The sequence below is a fragment of the Ictidomys tridecemlineatus genome, chromosome 1 (assembly GCF_052094955.1).
Source record: "Ictidomys tridecemlineatus isolate mIctTri1 chromosome 1, mIctTri1.hap1, whole genome shotgun sequence".
Classification (NCBI taxonomy): Eukaryota; Metazoa; Chordata; class Mammalia; order Rodentia; family Sciuridae; genus Ictidomys; species Ictidomys tridecemlineatus.
Window position 1 is genome coordinate 11,036,292 of NC_135477.1, and position 19,632 is coordinate 11,055,923.

The window sequence follows — 19,632 nt, forward strand, 5'->3', positions numbered from 1 at the left end:
GAGAGTGGTGGGGGAATAAGGGTTTTCCTGGCAGAGGCATGGAAAGAGAACTGAGACAAGGGTGAGCTCGGAGTGGAAGAAGACTTGCTAGGAAGGCGGAGGTGGAGCATGAATAGTGAGAATAGCAATAGGGCCTCATAGGGGGCCTCTTGGGCAAGATAAGGACTTTGGAATCTGTTGTAGAACAGGGAACATTTATCTGAAAGGTTTTGGGGGAAAAAATTGACAACCTGAGTGGCTGGGGTTGTGGCTCTAGGCCCTGGGTTCAATCCTCAACACCACATAAAAATAAATAAAATAAAGGTATTGTGTCCAACTACAACTTTAAAAAGTCTTAAAAAAAAAATAGATAGACTGAGGGCATGCCTGTAATCCCAGGGACCCAGGAGGCTTTAGCAAGAGGTTCACAAATTCAAAGCCAGCCTCAGCAACTATGTGAGGTCCTGAGAAATTTAGCAAGACCCTGTCTCTAAAAAGAGCTAGGGATGTGGTGTGGTGGTTAAGTGCCCCTAGGTTCAATCCCTGAGTACCTGGTACAAAAAACAAAACAAACAAACAAACAAAAAAACTGAACTGTAGGGCTCTAAGGTGGGGAAGCAGAGAGGCCAGCTGCGTTGGATTTGTGACACCTTAAGGGCAGAGCCAACAAGGACCATGCAGCTGCTGTAACACTGGCACAGTGGGTATATGGGAAGGAACACTGAAGAGGGCACAGCTTACCCAGCAGAGAGGTCAGGGGAGGGTTCCCAGAAGAGAACTGCTCAAGACTTTAGAACATGAGCCAGATGAGCAAATACCAGTGAAGTCACATAGACCTGAAGCAAGTCCCGAGCTGGACTCCCCTCCTGGGTGGAAAGACCGGGGAGGAGAACTAGGCCCCTGGTTCATTGCCAATACTGAGCGTTTGCACTGGATCCGGCGCTGTGGGGTCATTTACAGGTTTTATTCCCCTTACCTTCAGCAAACCCATAACATTGGAACAATGGGTTATCCTCATTTTAGATGAGAATACAGACCAGGGGACATTAACTTGAACAGCTAAGTGTTGTGCAGGGTCCCCTAGCCCAGGACTTTGGAGGCCCTCTGAACACACACATTGGTGGCTTCCATGAACTCAAGTGCACTCACTCTCCACCCACCCTGATGATGGAGGACAGGGATGGGACAGAGGAGGGAAGACATTTTCCTCTACAAATGGTAATTAATCTGACATTCAACAAAAGAAGTAGATTTGGCCAAACGCTGGAAAACAATGAACCCAGAGCCAGATGCCAGGGACTGGCAGCAGGTCTCTACCCTGGGTTTAATATTCCGCCTTTGCCCTTTTGCAATTGTGAATGTTGACTAAGGAGTGCGTCGCTTTCATTTTTCACTGGGCTTTGCAGACTGTACCCACCAAGTGCGCACCGGTCATTAAGGGCAACTGAAGGGATTTTCGCGGGTAATGTCCAAAAGCTCGGGCGCACGGTGGAAGGCGCGGCAGGAGCGGAGGGCAAGGTTGTGGACGGCCCCTCGCATTGCTTCCAGGGTCTTCTCGACAAGTACTGAGATTCCCCACGTGATCGGGCCTGGTAGGACCCGCTAAGGTGCGGAGCGGGGTTGGCAGACTTTGCCCGCAGGAGTAGCTGGCTCTTCGGAACCCGGCGCGGAGCCGGGGCGCGTGCGCGCGGTGACAAGAAGCGGCGCGCGCGCGGGGGTGGGCGGGGCACGCTGCCCAGCTCCTCCTCCGCGCCCGGCCTGGCGGCGACGGCCACTCCAACCCTACGTAGGTCCCAGCAAGAGGAGGAAGCGCGAGGCCAGCGCCGCCAGACGCATGGAGCCCAACGTGCGCTTCTGGATCGCGGAACGCCGAGTACGCCCGGGCCCGCGCGGCTGGGGGCGGGGAGGGCGCGCCGCGTGGAAGCCGCCTGGCCCTGGCGACCTTGGCGGCCCACGTGGCTGCCCTGCGCCTCCTGTCCCTAGTCCCAGAATGGCCCAGGAGGTTGCATCCCCCTCCCACCACCATCGCAGGCCCGGAAAGGGGGACGGAGGGGTAACCCAAGCTTGCGGGTGGCCACGGCGGCTGTCAGTGTGCATCCTTTATTCCCCAGACTGGGCTGGGGAGGGTCGCCACAAGGTCACCACCCAGATTCCCCACCCCCACCCCCAGCCTGGTCCTACTGGTGTGTGCGTCCTGAGTTGCCCAGCAGCAGTTTGGTCTGAACAGGATTCCTGGCCTCCCACCCTTGATAGGCCAGCCACTCAGTGAGACCCCAGGTCGTCCCTGCCCAGGAAGTTCCAGGGCTGATAGAAATGTGACCTGAGCCACAGAGGTACTTAAAAAATTTTCCAGAAGCCTCATTTAAAAAGTACAAAGAAACAGGTGAAACCAGTTTTAATAATGTATTATTTAACCCCCAACAGATGTGAAATAGCATTTCAACATGTAATCTAAAAAACTTTTTTTTTTTTTTTTTTTTTGGTACCAGGAATTGAACCCAGGGGCACTCAGTCGCTGAGCCACATCCCAGCCCTATTTTGTATTTTATTTAGAGACAGGGTCTCACTGAGTTGCTTAGCCCTCGCTAATGCTGAGGCTGGCTTTGAACTTGCGATCCTCTTGTCTCAGCCTCTCATTATTAGAGTCATTTTTGGTACAGTTCTTAAAAGCTAGGTGTGTTTGCTATACCTAAGTCTATCCCGTGCTCCATAACACACAGGGCAAGCTGGACAATGGGGCCTCAGGCATTCCTTGCAGCCTTGACTTAAAAGTAGAGCCTAGCTTTATTTTGGGTGAAGAATTTGAGAGTGGATCAGGAATTCAAGTTCTCTAGGTAGAGCCAGGACTTAAAGGCTGAATCCCTGCAAAGTCTGGGGCCTGGTTGGGAGCCTCTTCTCTGCATGTGATCTGAGCTGCACTGACTGAGGCTTTACTGGAGTATCTATCTGTTCTTTACTATTGGGGCTAATAAGCCTTACAGAAACCAGAGGTCCAGGAAAAAGATTTTGACCTCAGAGGTTGTTCCTCTGAGGTCATAAATGGGATGTGAACGCAGGTGTGTTTGATTGCAGAGTCTGGGATGTTAACACTCCATGACAGCTTGATCCTGAGTGGTCAGTCACAGACTGCTGCCTGATCCTGGCTGTGTGGCCTGGACTCCATCCAGGAGCCCTTCTAAGCCTCAGCTTCCTTACCTCTAAAATGGGCATGTTATGAGGACTCCAGGAGGTGAATCCTCTAAAAGGCAGAACACAAGACAAGGCCATAATAAGTTAAAAAGAAGAAGTTCACTGTTACTGCATCCATATGTCTGTTTTTCTGTTAACCCTTCTGGTCTTTTCTCCTTCAGTCTTTTGTTCAGAGGCTTCTTCAGTGGACAGAATTATTAGATCCTACAAACTTGATCACTTCAATTGTAAGTTCTTGTTTTCAGAGATGGTGAATTTATTTTGAATTTGAAGATTGTGTGTGTGTGTGTGTGTGTGTGTTTTATTCCTTTCAAATGGGCTTGTTAGATTGAAAGAGTGATAAAAATAAGCATACATCTGGTTAGCAGGGAATAGCATGCCTGCATCTGGCAGGGTCAGAAAGTCGGAAAGAATCGAGACTATCTTTCTGTGTAACAGGACAGGCAGCCAGAGCCAGTCAGCAGCCTTGACCGAGGCCCCAAGGGAACAGGATGCTGTGTCTGGGTTGGTGAGAGAAGGCTGGCGTGGGAGCCAGTGGGGGCAGAACTGTCAGCAAGGGGCCGTCAGCAAAGCCCAGGGCAGAAGGCCAGATAGCACCAGGTCACTGGGCCTTTGATGCAAGAAGAGGATCTTGCAGGACTTTGTGTGTCACTGAATTGAGCAGGATTGGCATTTGTCCTCTGAGGCCAGGTGATGAGGGTTTGGTCTCTGTGGTGACAGCCAGAAGGGTCAGTATGCGGGCAAGGGCGTTCTGAGGATGGCTCGTCATCCCAATGAAAGATGAGGGTTTGAACCAGCGTCACTGGGCATGAAGAGGAGATGCCCTGTCACCAGTAACCCTTCAGGGTATGACACTAAGGGAGACTTGCATATTCATGCTCAAGAGGTTTCTTGCAGTTTTATTATAAAAGCCAGAAACTACCTGAGTGCCCATCAGCACGAAAATAGATAATGTGGCATATCCTTGCAGGGTCACGCCGAATAGCCATTTAAAGTGATGAACTTGTTATCTGTGTGTGTGTGTGTGTGTGTGTGTGTGTGTGTGTGTCTTTTTGTGGTGCTGGGGATCAAACCCAAGGCCTTGCACATGCTAAGCAAACACTTTACCACTGAGCCACACCCCCAGCCCTATGTTTTTCCATTTAACATTGTATATATTCTAAGTTTCCACTTAGTGAAACACTGAGGCCTGGGGATGTAGCTCATTGGTTGAGAGCTTATCTGGTATGTACAAGGCCTTGGGTTTGACTAGATACATACACATACACACACATACACAAAAAACAAAACAAAACAAAACATGATGTCTGTAAAGTTTCATGGAAAAAGCAAGATGCAGAAAGTATATGCTATCTATTTGTTAATGGATACATGTGTTCATGTATATGTAAGTATAAAAATAGGGACTGGAAAGGTATACCTGAACCTGAACTCATCTGATAGGATGGGGAGGGATGAGATGGGGCCGGTGGGGGTAGTGGTAGTGATAGCAGGGAATAATTGGTTTTGAAAAATAAAATGAAAGCAAATATAACCGAATGTTTCACAGTTGCTACTGCTGGGTAAGGGGATTAGAGTAGGCAGTCAAACTAAGATTGTATTGTCCTTTGTATTTGATTTTCTTTCTCAGATTAAGAAAAGTTCAGGGAATTGAACTGATTAGACCTGAGGTAGGTAAGACAGGAGGCACTGCCAGTGTTCTGATTTGTGCAACCAGGAAGGTAGTTGATGTCAACAAGCTGGGAAATTGGTCACACAAGCAGGGCTGCTGCTGGAGCTGTCCAGGAACCTGGAAGGTTTAAATCTGAGTGACATGTGGGACCATCCTAATGGGAAATTTCAGGGTAGAGAGCCTTAGTCTGCACACTGAAATCAGGTGTGCAGCTAAAATACTGATGACTCCTCTGTGTGTGCTGGTGAGTTGTGACTCTTCATTGTGTAAAAATCTGAACAGTATTGAGATGACTGATTTCTTGGTACTTGATTACAGGAAAAAATAGAAAAATCGAGGCAACTGCTGTTTACCAGTGAAGATGCATACAGATTCGACGTGGATGACCAGAGGGTATGTCCCATGTGCTCAGCTGTGCCCAGTTGCCTTTAGGTGGTTCCATTGTGCATGGTGTGAAATCAGGTGGCATTTTGGCCATCAGTCTTGTCACTGTACATACTACCTAGGGATCAGCCTTGCAAAACTGGGTTAGTTTATTAAATGTAGTTAGAATTCCATCTCATAAACCACATAGAACTGGGCGTGTTACAATCCCAGTGTCTCTGGAGGCTGAGGCAGGAGAATTACAGGTTCAAGGCCAGCCTCAGCAATTTAGCAAGACCCTGTCTCTAAATAAAATTTAAAGGACTGGGGATACGACTCAATGTTAAAACACCTCTGGGTCAATCTCCAGTATGAAAAAAAGGCTATTGCTTGTTCTTTTTTTTTTTTTTTCTTTTTAGATTAAAGATGCTTGGAAAAGAAGCCTCGTAAGTTTCAGCTCCTTTCTAGTTTTTAGTCTCCTAAAATCACAAAACTAAACCTCCAACTAACCTTTGCATCTGTCCCTCTGAAGTCAACCGTGCATCCTGACAGCAGCAGGCTGATACCCATTCTCTTCCGACCTGCAGGTGAGCTGGTTCTCGTGTCAGAAGTGGGTTGGGAAGGGCTGGAGTTGTAGCACAGTGATAGAGCACTCGCCTGGAACACGTGAGACCCTGGGTTCGATCCTCAGCACCACATAAAAAATAAATAAATAAAAATAAAGATCCTGTGTCTATCTACAACTAAAAAAAGAAGAAGAAGAAGTGTGCTGGAAGATATGATTTGCAGAAAACCCTGCCTGCTTTATTTATTTATTTTATTTTTTGTGGTACTGGGGATTGAACCCACTCGACTGCTCAGCTACATCCCTTTTATTTTTTGAGACAGGGTCTGGCTAAATTGTAAGACTGACTTGGAACTTAGAATCCTCCTGCCTCAGTCTCCTGAGTCTCTGGGATTATAGCCTGTGCCACCTTGCCTGATTGCCTGGTCTATTTTATTCTACTTTTTCCCTAAAGGGGTATCTGTGGAAATTCTGGAAGCCACAGCTTCAAAAGAATACTTGAAAGGTCTGGTGTTGACAGTGAACAGCAGGCTCAGGGCCCAGAGCTGATTCAGTCCTGTGGAAAGATCTGGGCTTTTGGAGCAAGCACCAGGCCTGTGGGTAAATCTCACTCTGCACCCTCAGGCCCCGGGAGCAAGCCAGGATGCAGCTTGTCAAAGCAGGATCAGAGCTGGCCTCTTGTAAGGGCCACTTATAAGCCAGCCTCAGCAATATAGCAAGGCCCTCAGCAATTTAGTGAGACTGTGTCTCAAAAAATAAAAAGGGCTGGGGATGTGGCTCGGCAGTTAAGTACCCTGGGTTTAATCCCCAGTACCAAAAAAATAGCATTAAGTGGGGAAAACTTAGCATCAGGTAGTGCATAGTGACCCTGTGTGGATGGTAAGGCCATCTGTAAGCAAGGCTTTGTGGACATTCTGAGAGACCATCCCAGACTTCACCTGCAAGGTGATAAGTGTGTACACCGCTGGCCTGCAGGGAGAGGGCCTGGGAGGGCTGGTGGCAGCCCTCTGCTTAGGTCTTTCTGTACTGTGCTGTTTTAACTTTCTGCCATGTGCACCTGGTTGTTATTTTTATGTGAGGTGAGGAGTATAAATCGTTTCCTGAGGCCTGAGCCCTGGGGAGGCTGGAGAAGGGCCTTCGGGGAGTGGCACCCTGGAGGCCACCTCTGCCTTAGCAGCCATGGTCACTGATGCTCTGCTCTTCTCTGCCAGCTTTCCTGCCTTTGACGGTGCCCACGGTGAGTAAGCCGTCCTTCACTCTAAGGTTTGGGAGGATGTGAACTGTCTCTTGACCTTGGCCACGTCTCCCAGCGCTGGATCCTTGTCCTGGGCCTTCCTGAAACACGATGGCCGTGGACCCCACCTGTGGCCTTTGTTACTGTTCCTGTATCGGCACCCCCACCCCACTTACCAGTGAGGCCTCAGGCTTCTCGAAGGCCCATGTCACCAGGGTGTCCTTTTTCAGGTCTCTTACTATACAAAGCACCATAGAAGAGGCCCGTGAGTTAAGATGTGCAGCTAGTCACAGGCTTCCTGTGATTGTCTGTTACCTCTTGTGTCAGTCTGCTCTCTGTCACTAGAACAGATACCTGAGATAGTCAGTCAGCTTATGAAAGAAAAGATTTACTTTGGCTTTGAAGGTCTTGGTCCGTGGTCAGTTGCTGCGTTGCTCCTGGGCCTGGGGCGAGGCATCCCAGCACAGTGGAAGTGCCGGGGGGAACAGGACGGCTCACCTGTGAGCAAAACAGAGAAAAGAAGAGGCTGGGGTCCCACAGTCCTCTCTGAGGTCATGCCCCCAGTCACACAAAGACCTCACGCCAGGCCCACCTCTTTGTGTCCACAACCTCCTAGTGTCACCAAGCTTTTAACACACACAGTTACAGTCCCTCTGGGAAACATTCAGGTCTAAACTAACAGCACCTTCTTTCCCCAAGTCCCCCCCCCCCTCGCCACCCCCACAGGGCTTCTCAGCTGGGACACTGAACTCCCTTCCAGGAACATCCTCCCACTGGGAGGTGCTCTTTGTCACATCCCTGGGTGGTCACTGCGCCACACCTGCCCGCTGTTTCCCTCCTTGGCAAGTATGTGGGCTGGCAGGAGCTCCCAGTGTCCTCGGAGCCTTTGGTTCAGGGCCTGCTGGCTGCTCGCTCGCCCATCCGGGCTTGTCCACTGGCAGTCGTGCACCTGCCACCCTCCTGCTGTCCTAGCCCCTGGGGGGTGCAGTGCTGCGGCTCCCTTGGGAAGTCCTGTGCTGCTGCCAGCTCTGCCTCCTCCAGACATGTGCGACTCTGCTCCATTTTCTTCTTCAAGGTATTTTTGTCAATGATGCCAGCAAAAGGGATGAAGTCCATGATTTTACCCCAGGTAGTAGCTCCTCCTGTCTCCTGGTGTTGGGTTCTGTTGTGCTTGAAACCAGGCTGAGGCCCGCATGCCTTTCATTCTGCAGGTTTCCTTATATGCCTACACCACAGGGTTCACCATGGTCAACGGAAACGCAAGTTACGTGAGTGTCCTGAAACCCAGAAGGGACGTGATTTGGGGTTCTTTCTTCTGGAGGTTATTTCTTTTGTCTGTGTGTGTGGTTTAGGTTTCTGTTGTTGTGGCTTAAGTTATTCTTGCTGGGCAAAACTGTGCATTTGCTAACTATGTACTTCTCTTTTCCTTAAGAGTCACAGTCTACCAGCAAAAATATTATTAGGAGCAGGAGTAATTGCTTCTTCGACCTTCTTTGGGGTAGGTATTTTTACAACCTGTCAAATCTTTTTTATTCCTCAGAATCAAAAAAGCTTTATTCTGATTATAAATTTATATTCTTTTTTTCTTCAAAGAGAGAGTGAGAGAGAGAGGGGGACAGAGAGAGAGAGAGAGAGAGAATTTTTAATATTTATTTTTTAGTTCTCGGCGGACACAACATCTTCGTTTGTATGTGGTGCTAAGGATTGAACCCGGGCCGCACGCATGCCAGGTGAGCGCGCTACCGCTTGAGCCACATCCCCAGCCCATAAATTTATATTCTGACCTAAACGACTTGGGAGGTGTGAATAGGAAAGTGACTGTGGGCCTGTCACCTCAAAATCAGGACTCTGAATTTCTAGGCATGCCCAGTGTGCCCTTTGAGTTCACATCTGTGTATTCAACCAACTGTGGATTGAAAGTATTTTAAAAAAATTGTGTCACGGGCCTGAGGTTGTGGCTCAGCGGTAGAGCACTCACCTAGCACGTGCGAGGCCCTGGGTTCGATCCTCAGCACCACATAAAAACAAAGATATTGAGTCCAACTACAACTAAAAAAAAATAAATAAATATTTTTTTAAAAAATTGTGTCTGAACTGAACATATGTAAATGCTTTTTTTCTTCTTGTCATCATTCCCTAAACAATGTAGTATAGTATAATAGTTATTTATATCACATATACCTTGTATTAGGCATTATAAGAAATCTGGAGTGTGTTTATGGGAGGATAGGGTAAGGTTATATGCAAATAATATGTCATTTTATATAAGAGACTGGAGAATCCTCTGATTTTGACATCCCGGGTGAGTCTTGGAACTAATCCCCTATGGATACTGAGGGATGACTGTAGTTAGTACTGTTATCTTTTTAAAAATTAACTTATGCTGCACAGATGTATTGTTCAAGTTATGTGTTGCTTTGAATGCCCAGACACTGAAATGGTTAAAAATGTGGACTAGAGTTAGACAAGCCTGAATTCCCATCCTGGCTCAAGCCCTTCGCAGCTCTCTGACTCTGGATGAAGTATATAAGCTAAGCAAGCCCTCACCTCCTCCTAGAATGAACAAAGATAACACCTCAGTGTCACAAGAATTCAAACAAGTGAAAATGCTGGGAGTGTAGCTCAGTGGTAGAGTACTTACCTAGCACATGCAAGGCCCTGGGTGCAGTCCCCAGCACCATTAAAAGAAAAAAAAAAATGCATGTACTCACTGGCCACCATCTGCCCTGGGACTAGGTCAGTGTTTTTGCTTTGCTTTTAGGTGTGTTTGGCTGATTTTTTTTTTTTGTTTCCGTGCAATTAGGATCTTTCTCTCTTTCTAGTTAATTCCACATTTGGTACAAATGAAGTATCATCTGGATAACCCTTGGATCAAAAGAGCCTTACCGATTGTCTTTCTTGGTGAGTTATAAGGGCTGGGCACATGCAGTTCTGTTTGTTGTTGTGGGCTCTGAGTTTTCCTCTGTCTCCAGAGACCCTGGCTCCCTGGGCCACATTGAGACTGATGGCCCCCACCGTCTGCAACTTACCAGGGCCCCAAGCCCAGATGGGGTCTGTGGTTTGAGAGATGGCACTTTCTCTGTAGATACCCTTTTAATTCAGAGGACAAACTCAAGCCTGGAAACACAAATACATTTTTTTTCCCTTCAGTTCTAGGGATCAAACCTAGGGCCACATGCATGCTAGGCGAGTACTCTACCCTGGAGCTGACCCTCAGCCCCCACGTACCACGTTCTAATGAATATCTGCACAAACCCTCTATTTCCACCTCTTAATCCTGACAGCAACTTATGGTAGGAAATATTCTTCCCACTTACAGGTGAAGAGACTGAGGCATAGGGAGATTAAGTCACTTGCTGAGAGTCACACAGTAAGCAAGCACTAGTATAGGAATTCCAACCTAGCAAGCGATCGGACTCCAGAAGGGGTGGCAGAGGTATTCACTGAATATTTTGTGTTCGCCAGCCTGCAAGTTCACTAGTTCATGTTCCACATTTGGGTTTGGGAATCAAAGCAGTTTGAAGAGTTGGCAGAATGACATCATTGGAAAAATTGTGTTACAAAAGCCTAAGTGGTCTGCTGGGCCTGTGGGAGGTGACCATTTGAGGGTCAGGAGGAAAGCAACTGTCCAAGAAGGGCTGGAAATGGACACAGCCCTTTAAAGATGTCCTTTTTTTGGGCTGAAGCTCTTCCTTTGGTTTCATGTTCTTTTCCTAACATCCACAGCACAAGTCAGTGGAATGAATGTTTTTGCTTCTCGGAGTTTGGAGCCTGTCCAAGGGATTGAGGTCATGGACAAGGATGGCAATGTCATAGGACGTTCCAGAAGAGCTGGAAGAAAGGTACAGGGACTTTGGAGCTCAGCTGCTGGCCCTTTGGGCAGAGTTGGATTTTCTGTTTCCTCTTTTCTTGTTCCCATCCCCCACCCCATGCCACCAAGAGTTTCTGCATTTTACACCCTGAAGTTTAGAAGATGGCACGTTGGTTTAGACAGTGCTTCTGTCTTGAGGCAGTTTCTTCTTTGGGAGACCGGTTTTTGCCCTTAAGGTCTTTAACGGCCATCCACATATGGAGGAGGGTCTTCTCCCTTGTGTCAACAGATTGTGGTTAACATATCCCATAGCAAAACACCCCACATCAGCAGCTTGGTTAATGTTTGGTTCAATAACTGGGTACTTTTGCCAAGCTGGTCCGTAAGTCTGACCATCATGGGGGGCATTGTAGGAGCTAGTGTGAGGCCTCCTCCTTCCGTTCAGTATCCATCCTTCCAGCGTGTGCTGCCTGGGGCCCTCTTGGAGACCACCCCCTCCCAGCCTGCCCTGCCCTCCTGCTCTCTGTCCACCTCACAGTAGATTTCTCTACCATCTTCATCTGTAGAGACCAGTCTGTTGTCAAGGATGGGCCTGGGAAAGAAATCCAGTCCTCTGAAGTCAAACTCATTTAATTGTCCTCAATTATTAATCGTTTTTAACATTGGTTTATTCTTTTGTTCAATTCAGCAAGTAGCCTCCATGTGTGTTTCATTTATAAGAAACTAGAATGGTCTATGGTAGTTTCATTTTGGATAGGGACTTTTAAAATTATATACACATATATACTTATACATATATGCCCATATTTATACATATACATATGCATGTTTATATACACAGATGTATGTGTATGTGTACTTATATACATATAAATACATTACATATATGTATAAATATGCATATAGATTTTTTTTCTGTTTTTTTTTTTTTTTCCAATACTGGGAAGTGACTCCAGGGTCTCGTGCATGCTTGATTTTCCACTCAGTTTTAACTTCCAGGTGGTGGTATTGCCTTGAGCCATTCATACAGCTGAAGAGCGAGGGCCAGCACATGGCCGCCTAGCTCCTCCTGCTTGCCTGGCACAGCTGGGCTCTGGAGACCCAAACCCTTATCAGTGAGAACCTCTGCTTCCAGGAGAACCCACCCAGGCTCCCAAGGGCAGGGAGCTCAGGCCTGAGTCTGTCTCACCAGCAGAAATTTCATTTCTTGCATAAGGGCCAATTGAGGGGGGAAAAGAAAAAAAAGGCTTGATAATCTGCTTTAAAAAAAAAAAAAAAGTATTTGTCTCTTAAGAATAGCGCCTGCCACTGTGCGTAAGCGTAAGCAGTCTTCTGTGTTTCCCTGTCACTGAAAGGCTTATTTTGTTTGGCTAAAATTTCAGAAACTGCGTAACCAGCAGTATCTGATTGTAATAAGGCACCTGGGGTCAGATTTCAGGAGGTCGGTCCCAGTTGTTCCCCCCTGGCCTTGTAAGCCACTCACTTGCAAACAGGGGTGAGTCTACCCATGACGGGCATCTTGTTTGGAATGTCCTTCTGTTTTACACACAGGACAGGTGGACAGAGGCATCTTGCCCACCGGCGTGGAACGCCATGCTCAGCAGCCCCTGTTCTTTTCCTGAAGCCAAAGGATCTTACTTCATGTTCTTGAAACTTATTTTAAAAATGACCCTCTCAGCTCCTTCTGATCTTGTGTGGGGAAGGGCCATCCCTGCCCAGGGACGCCTGGAGCCCAGTGTGGGTGTGTGTTACGGTCTGTGGGTGGTGGTATGAGCAGAGGGCAGGCCGCAGGCCCCAGGAGAGGAGCCTGGGAAGGGAGGTTGTACCAAGTCTGGAAAACAGCAAGGGGCGGAAGGAGCGCAGGGGAGGCGGGAAAGGTGTGCCTGTACATTTTTTTGGTGGTACTAGGGGTGGAAGTCAGGGCCTCACACATGCTAAACAAGTGTCCTTCCACTGAGCCACGTCCCCAGCCCTTGCCTGTTCTTGAGCACAGGACAGTGCTGCTTGTCTGCTCAGGGGCTGGCTCTGAAGTTAACATGTGAAAGCTAGGCACAACAACATAGTCCTGACTCAGGAGGCTGAGGCAGGAAGATCACAGGTTTGAGACCAGCCATTTTAAAAAATAATAAGGGCTAATGCAGCTCAGTGGCAAAGCTCCCCTGGGTTCAATCCCTGGTACGAAAAAAGTTAACATGTGAACCATTTTATAGTCAGATATTCTCTTCAGAGTCCCTAAAATTGCGCTCAAGAATTCATGGTTTTGTGCTTATAATCCATACAATTATACCATTAAGTGTTTAACATTAAGTGGAATTTTTTTTTTGTGTGTGTGTGTGTGTGTGTGTACCAGGGATTGAACCCATGAGTGCTTAACCACTGGGCCACATCCCCAGCCTTTTTTATTTATTTTTTTAATTTTGAGACAGGGTCTTGCTAAGTTGCTTAGGGTCTCTCTAAAATTGCTGGGACTGACCTTGAACTTGTGATCCTCCTGCCTCAGCCTCCTGGTTTGCTGGGATTACAGGCGTGCACCACTGCACCTGACTTAATATATGGAATTTAATGTTTAATATTTAACACATGGAGCAAGATACAGTAGAGAAAAAAGATGACACATTTTTTTTTAGAGAGTGAGAGAGGAGAAAGACAGAGAGAGAGAGAGAATTTTTTTTTTTTTTTAGAATTTTAACATTTATTTATTTTTTCTTAGTTCTTGGTGGACACAACATCTTTGTTAGTATGTGGTGCTGAGGATCGAACCCGGGCCGCACGCACACCAGGCGAGCGCGCTAATGCTTGAGCCACATCCCCAGCCCACAGAGAGAGAATTTTTAATATTTATTTTTTAGTTCTCGGCGGACACAACATCTTTGTTGGTATGTGGTGCTGAGGATCGAACCCAGGCCGCACGCATGCCAGGCGAGCGCGCTACAGCTTGAGCCACATCCCCAGCCCCAAAAGATGACACTTTAAAAAAAACTTTTTCCCCATGGTTCTGGGCGTGCTGGCAAGCCTCTACCACTGAGCTGCCCCCTGGTCCTGTAGAACACTTTATGTCCCACAGGTGAGGGCTGGGTCCTGACATTTGGTCTTGAGAGGGGCGGTGCTGTAGCCGCATACTCAGCTGGGCTTCTGCTGACATCCCCATGGGTAGGAAGGAACCCTGGGGAGCAGGTCCAGGTCTAGGCTATGAGGCAGAGACCTGGGTTGAGAGGAAATTACACCGTGAACAGAAGGGGCAGATCCAAGGTTCCCTCCAGCGAGGCTGCCATCTGGTTCTGAGGCTTTGTCTGGAAGCTGCCTTGGTTCCTACGTGGTGGGAGCTCATTTGGGTGGTTGTGTGGCCTGATGGAGACATTTGTGGGTTCGGGGAGATAAATCCTCTTTTACTCCTCCTGGCGCCAGCCCTGCCATCCTGCTGCACCTGGCCTGGAGAGGACAGTGAAAGTGTCACTCACTTATTTCCAGTGCCTTCTTTTTCTGGGTGGGAAAGGGAGTTGTGTTGGCTCATCTCTGTCACAAGACCTTTCATTTCACTCGGTGTCCTAAGCTGTTCTCTTTGCGTCTTTATCAGGCTGTTAGAGAAACAGCAATCTCCAGGGCAGTGCTGTTTGGGACCTCGGCTTTTATTCCTGAAGTCTTCACCTACTTTTTTAAAAGGTAAGAGGGGCTGGGCACAGTGGCACATGCCTGTAATCTCAGCAGCTCAGGGGGCTGAGGCAGGAGGATCCCAAGTTCAAAGCCAGCCTTAGCAACTTAGCGAGGCCCCAAGCAATTTAGTGAGACCCTGTCTCAAAATAAAAAATAAAAAAGGCTGGGATGTGGCTCAGTGGTTAGTATCCCTGGTTTCAATTCCTGGTACCAAAAAGAAACAGGTAAGAGGGACATTCCATCTCCCTAAGTAGGAATAACATTTTGAAGGTCAAACCTCTTATAAAACTTGTCTGATACTGAGACTAGAGGGAGAGTGGGAGGAGGGGGCTTCAGTGAACTTCCTGCTAAGCACCTCTCAGAGTTAAGATGATTGATCAGGGGAGGTGTGGAAATCCAGAGATGCACATTGCAGCAATCCTGGAAGCTAGCCCAGGCCCTGCCCTGAGTCTGCTCTGTGTCCTTGGGCATGTCAGAGGACTCTCTGAGCCATATTCCTTTACTTCTAGAATGATAGATTTGGATGATTTGCAGGTTTGCCCAGCTCTGATGTGCTATGAACTTTGCTCAAGCTCCCCTCTCCCCCCAAATGAGCAGGTTTTAAATGAGCTCGAGAGCCAGGCATGGTGGCACATTTCTATAATCCCAGAGACCTGGAGGCTGAGGCAGGAGGGTACAGCCTCCACCAGATCCTGGTCTCAGACCACTGTGCTGGGCTTCCATGCATGTTATACTGTCTCTTACACTCTCCCAAGGTCAAGGTCAGTGTCACATCCTTGTCTGGACCAATGGAGGCTCTGGAGTCTGACCTTTTGTGCTGTGGGACTTGGGGCAGGTTGCTTTACCTGAACAAAACCCAGTGCTTCTGTTTCCTCATTTCTGTGGAGGGGTTGGTGACCACACAGACCTCCCAGGCTTTGGGGTCGGACGAGCAAGGGCAGGAGCACTCATCTCCTAGCGCTGCTGCATGTTGAGCTGCCAGTGTGGCTGCTTCACTGCCTGCTCATGGGTTGTATGGTAACCAAGGCCTGGGCCTGCAGCTACACAGGAGGCGGGATTAGCCACCATGAGAGCAGGCCAGCCCCAAAATGTTTAGTAAAATTTGTGAGCTTTACCTGGTGTCTTCTAGAACCCAGTTTTTCCTGCAAAATCCACAATCATTATGGACCCTAAAACTGTCCTGTACTCTCCTGGTGATGGGGGTGATGGTGCCCGTGTCTTTCAGTATGTTTCCACAAATTGGACAGGTAAGTCCCCTGTCTCTGATTTCTTCTCAGAGGGAAAATGGGATTTTATTTCATGATCATGAAAGTAATATAAATTATTATTTTTTTAATACAAACTTTATCAAAGTATAAAACAAAATATTATTTAGACATAATTCCATTTCCCAAATATCTTGTCGTTTTGAATTCTGTCTTTTTTAAAAATATTTTTAGTTGTAGATGGACATTGTGGCTTTATTTTGTTTATTTATTTATTTATGTGGTGCTGAGGATCAAACCCAGTGCCTCACATGTGCTAGGCAAGCCGTCTACTACTGTGCCACAACACTAGCCCTGGATTCTGTTTTTCTTTTCTTTTCTTTTCTTTTTTTTTTTTAATATTTTATTTACATTTTAGTTTTCGGCGAACCCAACATCTTTGTACGTGGTGCTGAGAATCGAACCCGGGGCCGCACCCATGCCAGGGGAGCGTGCTACCGCTTGAGCCACATCCCCAGCCCCAAGGATTCTGTTTTTCTTAACAGTATATCATAAATAGTTTTCTGGAATATTTAAAAAAAAAACTCTAAAAGGTATTAAAGAATTTTTAAATTCTCCATATTTCACAGCACTTCCCCATCCATCACAACTTCTGCAGTAGTGGACACAGTCCCTGTCCTCACCAATGTGATGACCACTAGACACATGTGTCTACCGAGCACTTGAAATGTGGCTAGTGTGACTAAGGGACTGAATTTTATTACTTTGATTGATTAATTAATTAATTTTGTAGTGCTGGGGACAGAATCTAGGGCTCCACACATGCTAGGGAAGTGTTCTACCCGCAGGCAACATTCTCTGCCCAAGAATATTAAATTTAATTTTAACCTATGTGCTCACACGTAGCTACTGTGATAGCACAGTCCTAGAGACAGTTTATAATATATTGTAATTTAATTTGTAATGACTGCTTGGATTCAAATTCCCAGCTTTTCCATTATCTTGGTCAATTTTCTGATTCCTTACCTATTGAAGAGAGTCCAAGGTAATAGTAATAGTGTCTCAGAAAAGGGTTGTTCTTTATATATTTATTCTGTACCTATTTAAAATTCTGCTGCTGGGGAAGAAGAGAACAGACATTGGGGGACAGGTAATAGTCTCTCACGGGTGTTTTCAGGAAGGATAGTGGGTTGAGTGTGGAAATCTCAAGAGACCAGAGGCAGGAAGTGGAGTCCATCTCCAGGTGTGGCCCCAAGCACCAAGATCTGCTGGACCTTGAAAATACCTGCCCCCAACAATATCAACAACAAAAAGCTCCCTTTTCTGGGTGTGAGAGGTGCTCAAGGAAGTAAGACCAGCAGCTTGTGAATGGTTGTTGTTGAGTGGGTATGGAGGTACCTAATGCCTGTCCTGGGCTATTGGGGGTCCTTACCTCCCTGTCCCATCTTGGGTGACCATGTGCATGCACAGAAGCCCAAGGATGGGAGGGGTTCAGTGCCCAGGGCATCTCAGGAAGGCCAGAGGCTGCATTGCCTTCTAGAAGTGGCCTGGGAGTTTGTCCCTCCAGAGCTTTGCCGGCCACCACCTATAGTCTCATGGGCCTAGAGATGGGTATTGGATGGTGTGAAGGGATAGCTGTTCATTTTGTTAGGTGTGATAATAGCACAATAGTTCTATAACTACATGGAAGAGTTTTTTAATCATTTGAAATTTCATACTGAAGTATTTGTAAGTAAAATGGTACATCTGAGAATTCCCTTAAAATACTCAAGAAAATCCAGGCCTGGTTGTGCACACCTGTGATCCTAGCAACCCAGGAGGCTGAGGAAGGAGGATGGTAAGTTCAAGGCCAGGCTTAGCAACTTTGTGAGATCCTATTTCAAAATAAAAAACAAAAAGGGCTGGGGATGTGACTCAGAGGTTAAGTGCCTCTGGTAACCATGCCCCCAACAACATATCAACAACAAAAAGCTCCCATTTCTGGGTGTGGGAGGTGCTCAAGGAAGTAAGACCAGCAGCTTATGAATGGTTGTTGCTGAGTGATAAGCACATGAAGGACCATTATATTCTTTCTACATTTTTTGGTTGGTTGTTTTATCGTACCAGAGATGTTTAACCACTGAGCCACATTCCTAGCCCTTTTCTTTTTAATATTTATTTTTCAGTTGTAGTTGGACATAATAACTTTATTTTATTTATTTATTTTCATGTGGTACTGAGGATCAAATCCATGACCTGTACATGCTAGGCAAGCACTCTACTGCTGAGCTACAACCCCTCATTTTAAAAAAAAATACTTTTGTTATAGATGGCACCATACCTTTATTTTATTTATTTATATTTATGTGGTGCTGACGATTAACAGGGCCTCACACATGCTAGGCAAGTGCTCTACCACTGAGCCACAACCCCAACCCCCCTTTTCATTTTTTGAGACAGGCTTTCATTAAGTTGCTTAGGGCCTCATTAAATTGCTGAGACTGGCTTTGAACTTGTGATCCTTCTGCCTCAGCCTCCCAAGCTAGTGGGATTACAGGCCTGCACCATTGCACCCCATCTACATTTGTTTACAACTGAAATGTTCCATTAACAAGTTTTTAAGAAGTTAGGTGATCCTTTTTGCTATCGGTTAGATATCACTGAAAGAGATGGACTGAGTGAAATGGTTACTCTCAGAAAATGCTTTTTAAAAACTTGATTTCTGGGGCTGGGATGTGGCTCAAGTGGTAGCGCGCTCGCCTGGCATGCGTGCGGCCCGGGTTCGATCCTCAGCACCACATACCAACAAAGATGTTGTGTCCGCCGAGAACTAAGAAAAAAATAAATAAATGTTAAAATTCTCTCTCTCTCTCTGTCCCCCTCTCTCACTCTCTCTTTAAAAAAAAAAAAAAAACTTGATTTCTAAAGCAGAAGTCATGAGTGTAAATATTGAGGATTTAACTTTGTTTTTCAGATAAAGTACAGTAAACTTGAAGAGGAAATTCAGGCTTTGACGGAAGAAACAGAACTGTTCTATAACAGAGGGGTGTAGGCGCCAGGTATGAGTGATTCTGGCTCCTGCTTGAAGACCTCCCTGCCCTCCAGGTTTCAGTTCACAAAACCCTGCCGACCCCGACATCCCTGGGAACCTCTAGAAGCAGGATGGCTTCTAGGGACTTTGAGGCTGGTGGAAGAAGTGATGGGAGTGTGTCCTGACCAACACCCCACGTGAGGCTGCTGTCCAGCAGCAGCCTGTGGGAGGACTGTGCAGCTACTAATGAACTTTGTCTAAAGTTGAATATTGAAACAGTACAATGAAGGGTGCACCTGGCCCAGGAGGTGGGCACTAAAATGACATCCCATCTCCAGATAAGCGCAAGCAGCCCTGTTTCCCTCCTCGGCTCACTCCATCCTGGACAACCTGCAAGTCCTGCCATGCTGCCCACTGTGCTGTACCCACTGCGCACTGACAGGAGGCTCTGCCTCCTTCCATGGAAAACCAAGGATGTTGGCCAGCAGTGACCTCCTGGTTGGCGTGCAATTAGCAAACCTCCTCCACTCACACCCAGCCTGTCCATGTAAGGTTACCTGTCCCTAGGTTTTGGGCTCCTCCCTTTGGACCTCAGGGCCTTGCACTACAGCCTCTGCAGTCCCCTCTGGCCTCAGCCTCCCTCTCTGCTGGCTCCTCCCCAGGAGCATTTAAACTGCCTCATTAAAAAAGCAAAAATCCATCCACAGTCAGTGCACACTGCATCAGCCCAGCTTCCATTTTGCCGAGACTGCTGTCACCAGTGCCACCCAAAGGCTTCGCTGCCACCATGCTGGGCCCTGTGACAGTCCTGATCCTGAGGCTCTTATCCAGCTGCCTGCTGCACCTGGCTCTTGGGATGCCCAAGGACTCCTCACACTGGCTGTGTGGAGTGTGGACAGGAGCCCTGGTGGCCTTAATGGCCTTAACCCCCTCCCCCTCCCTCCTGGTCAGCA

At 47.2% G+C, this 19,632-nt stretch overlaps 1 protein-coding gene across 2 annotated transcripts; it reads left to right on the forward strand.

Annotated features, from left to right (window-relative positions):
- Positions 1-1,696: 1,696 nt before the first annotated feature.
- Sfxn4 (sideroflexin 4) lies at positions 1,697-19,379 on the forward strand. 2 transcript variants are annotated; one of them, XM_005320716.5, is made up of 14 exons: positions 1,697-1,852; positions 3,330-3,395; positions 5,159-5,233; positions 5,623-5,649; positions 5,736-5,790; positions 6,980-7,005; positions 8,078-8,131; positions 8,214-8,270; positions 8,435-8,500; positions 9,825-9,903; positions 10,729-10,844; positions 14,388-14,473; positions 15,594-15,711; positions 18,623-19,379. In XM_005320716.5, the coding sequence occupies exons 1-14, from the start codon at positions 1,814-1,816 to the stop codon at positions 18,698-18,700; spliced, it is 942 nt and encodes a 313-aa protein (XP_005320773.1). In that variant the 5' UTR covers positions 1,697-1,813; the 3' UTR covers positions 18,701-19,379. The 2 variants fall into 2 exon arrangements, with proteins under 2 accessions (XP_005320773.1, XP_021579022.1); XM_021723347.3 differs by lacking the exon at positions 8,435-8,500.
- Positions 19,380-19,632: the final 253 nt, after the last annotated feature.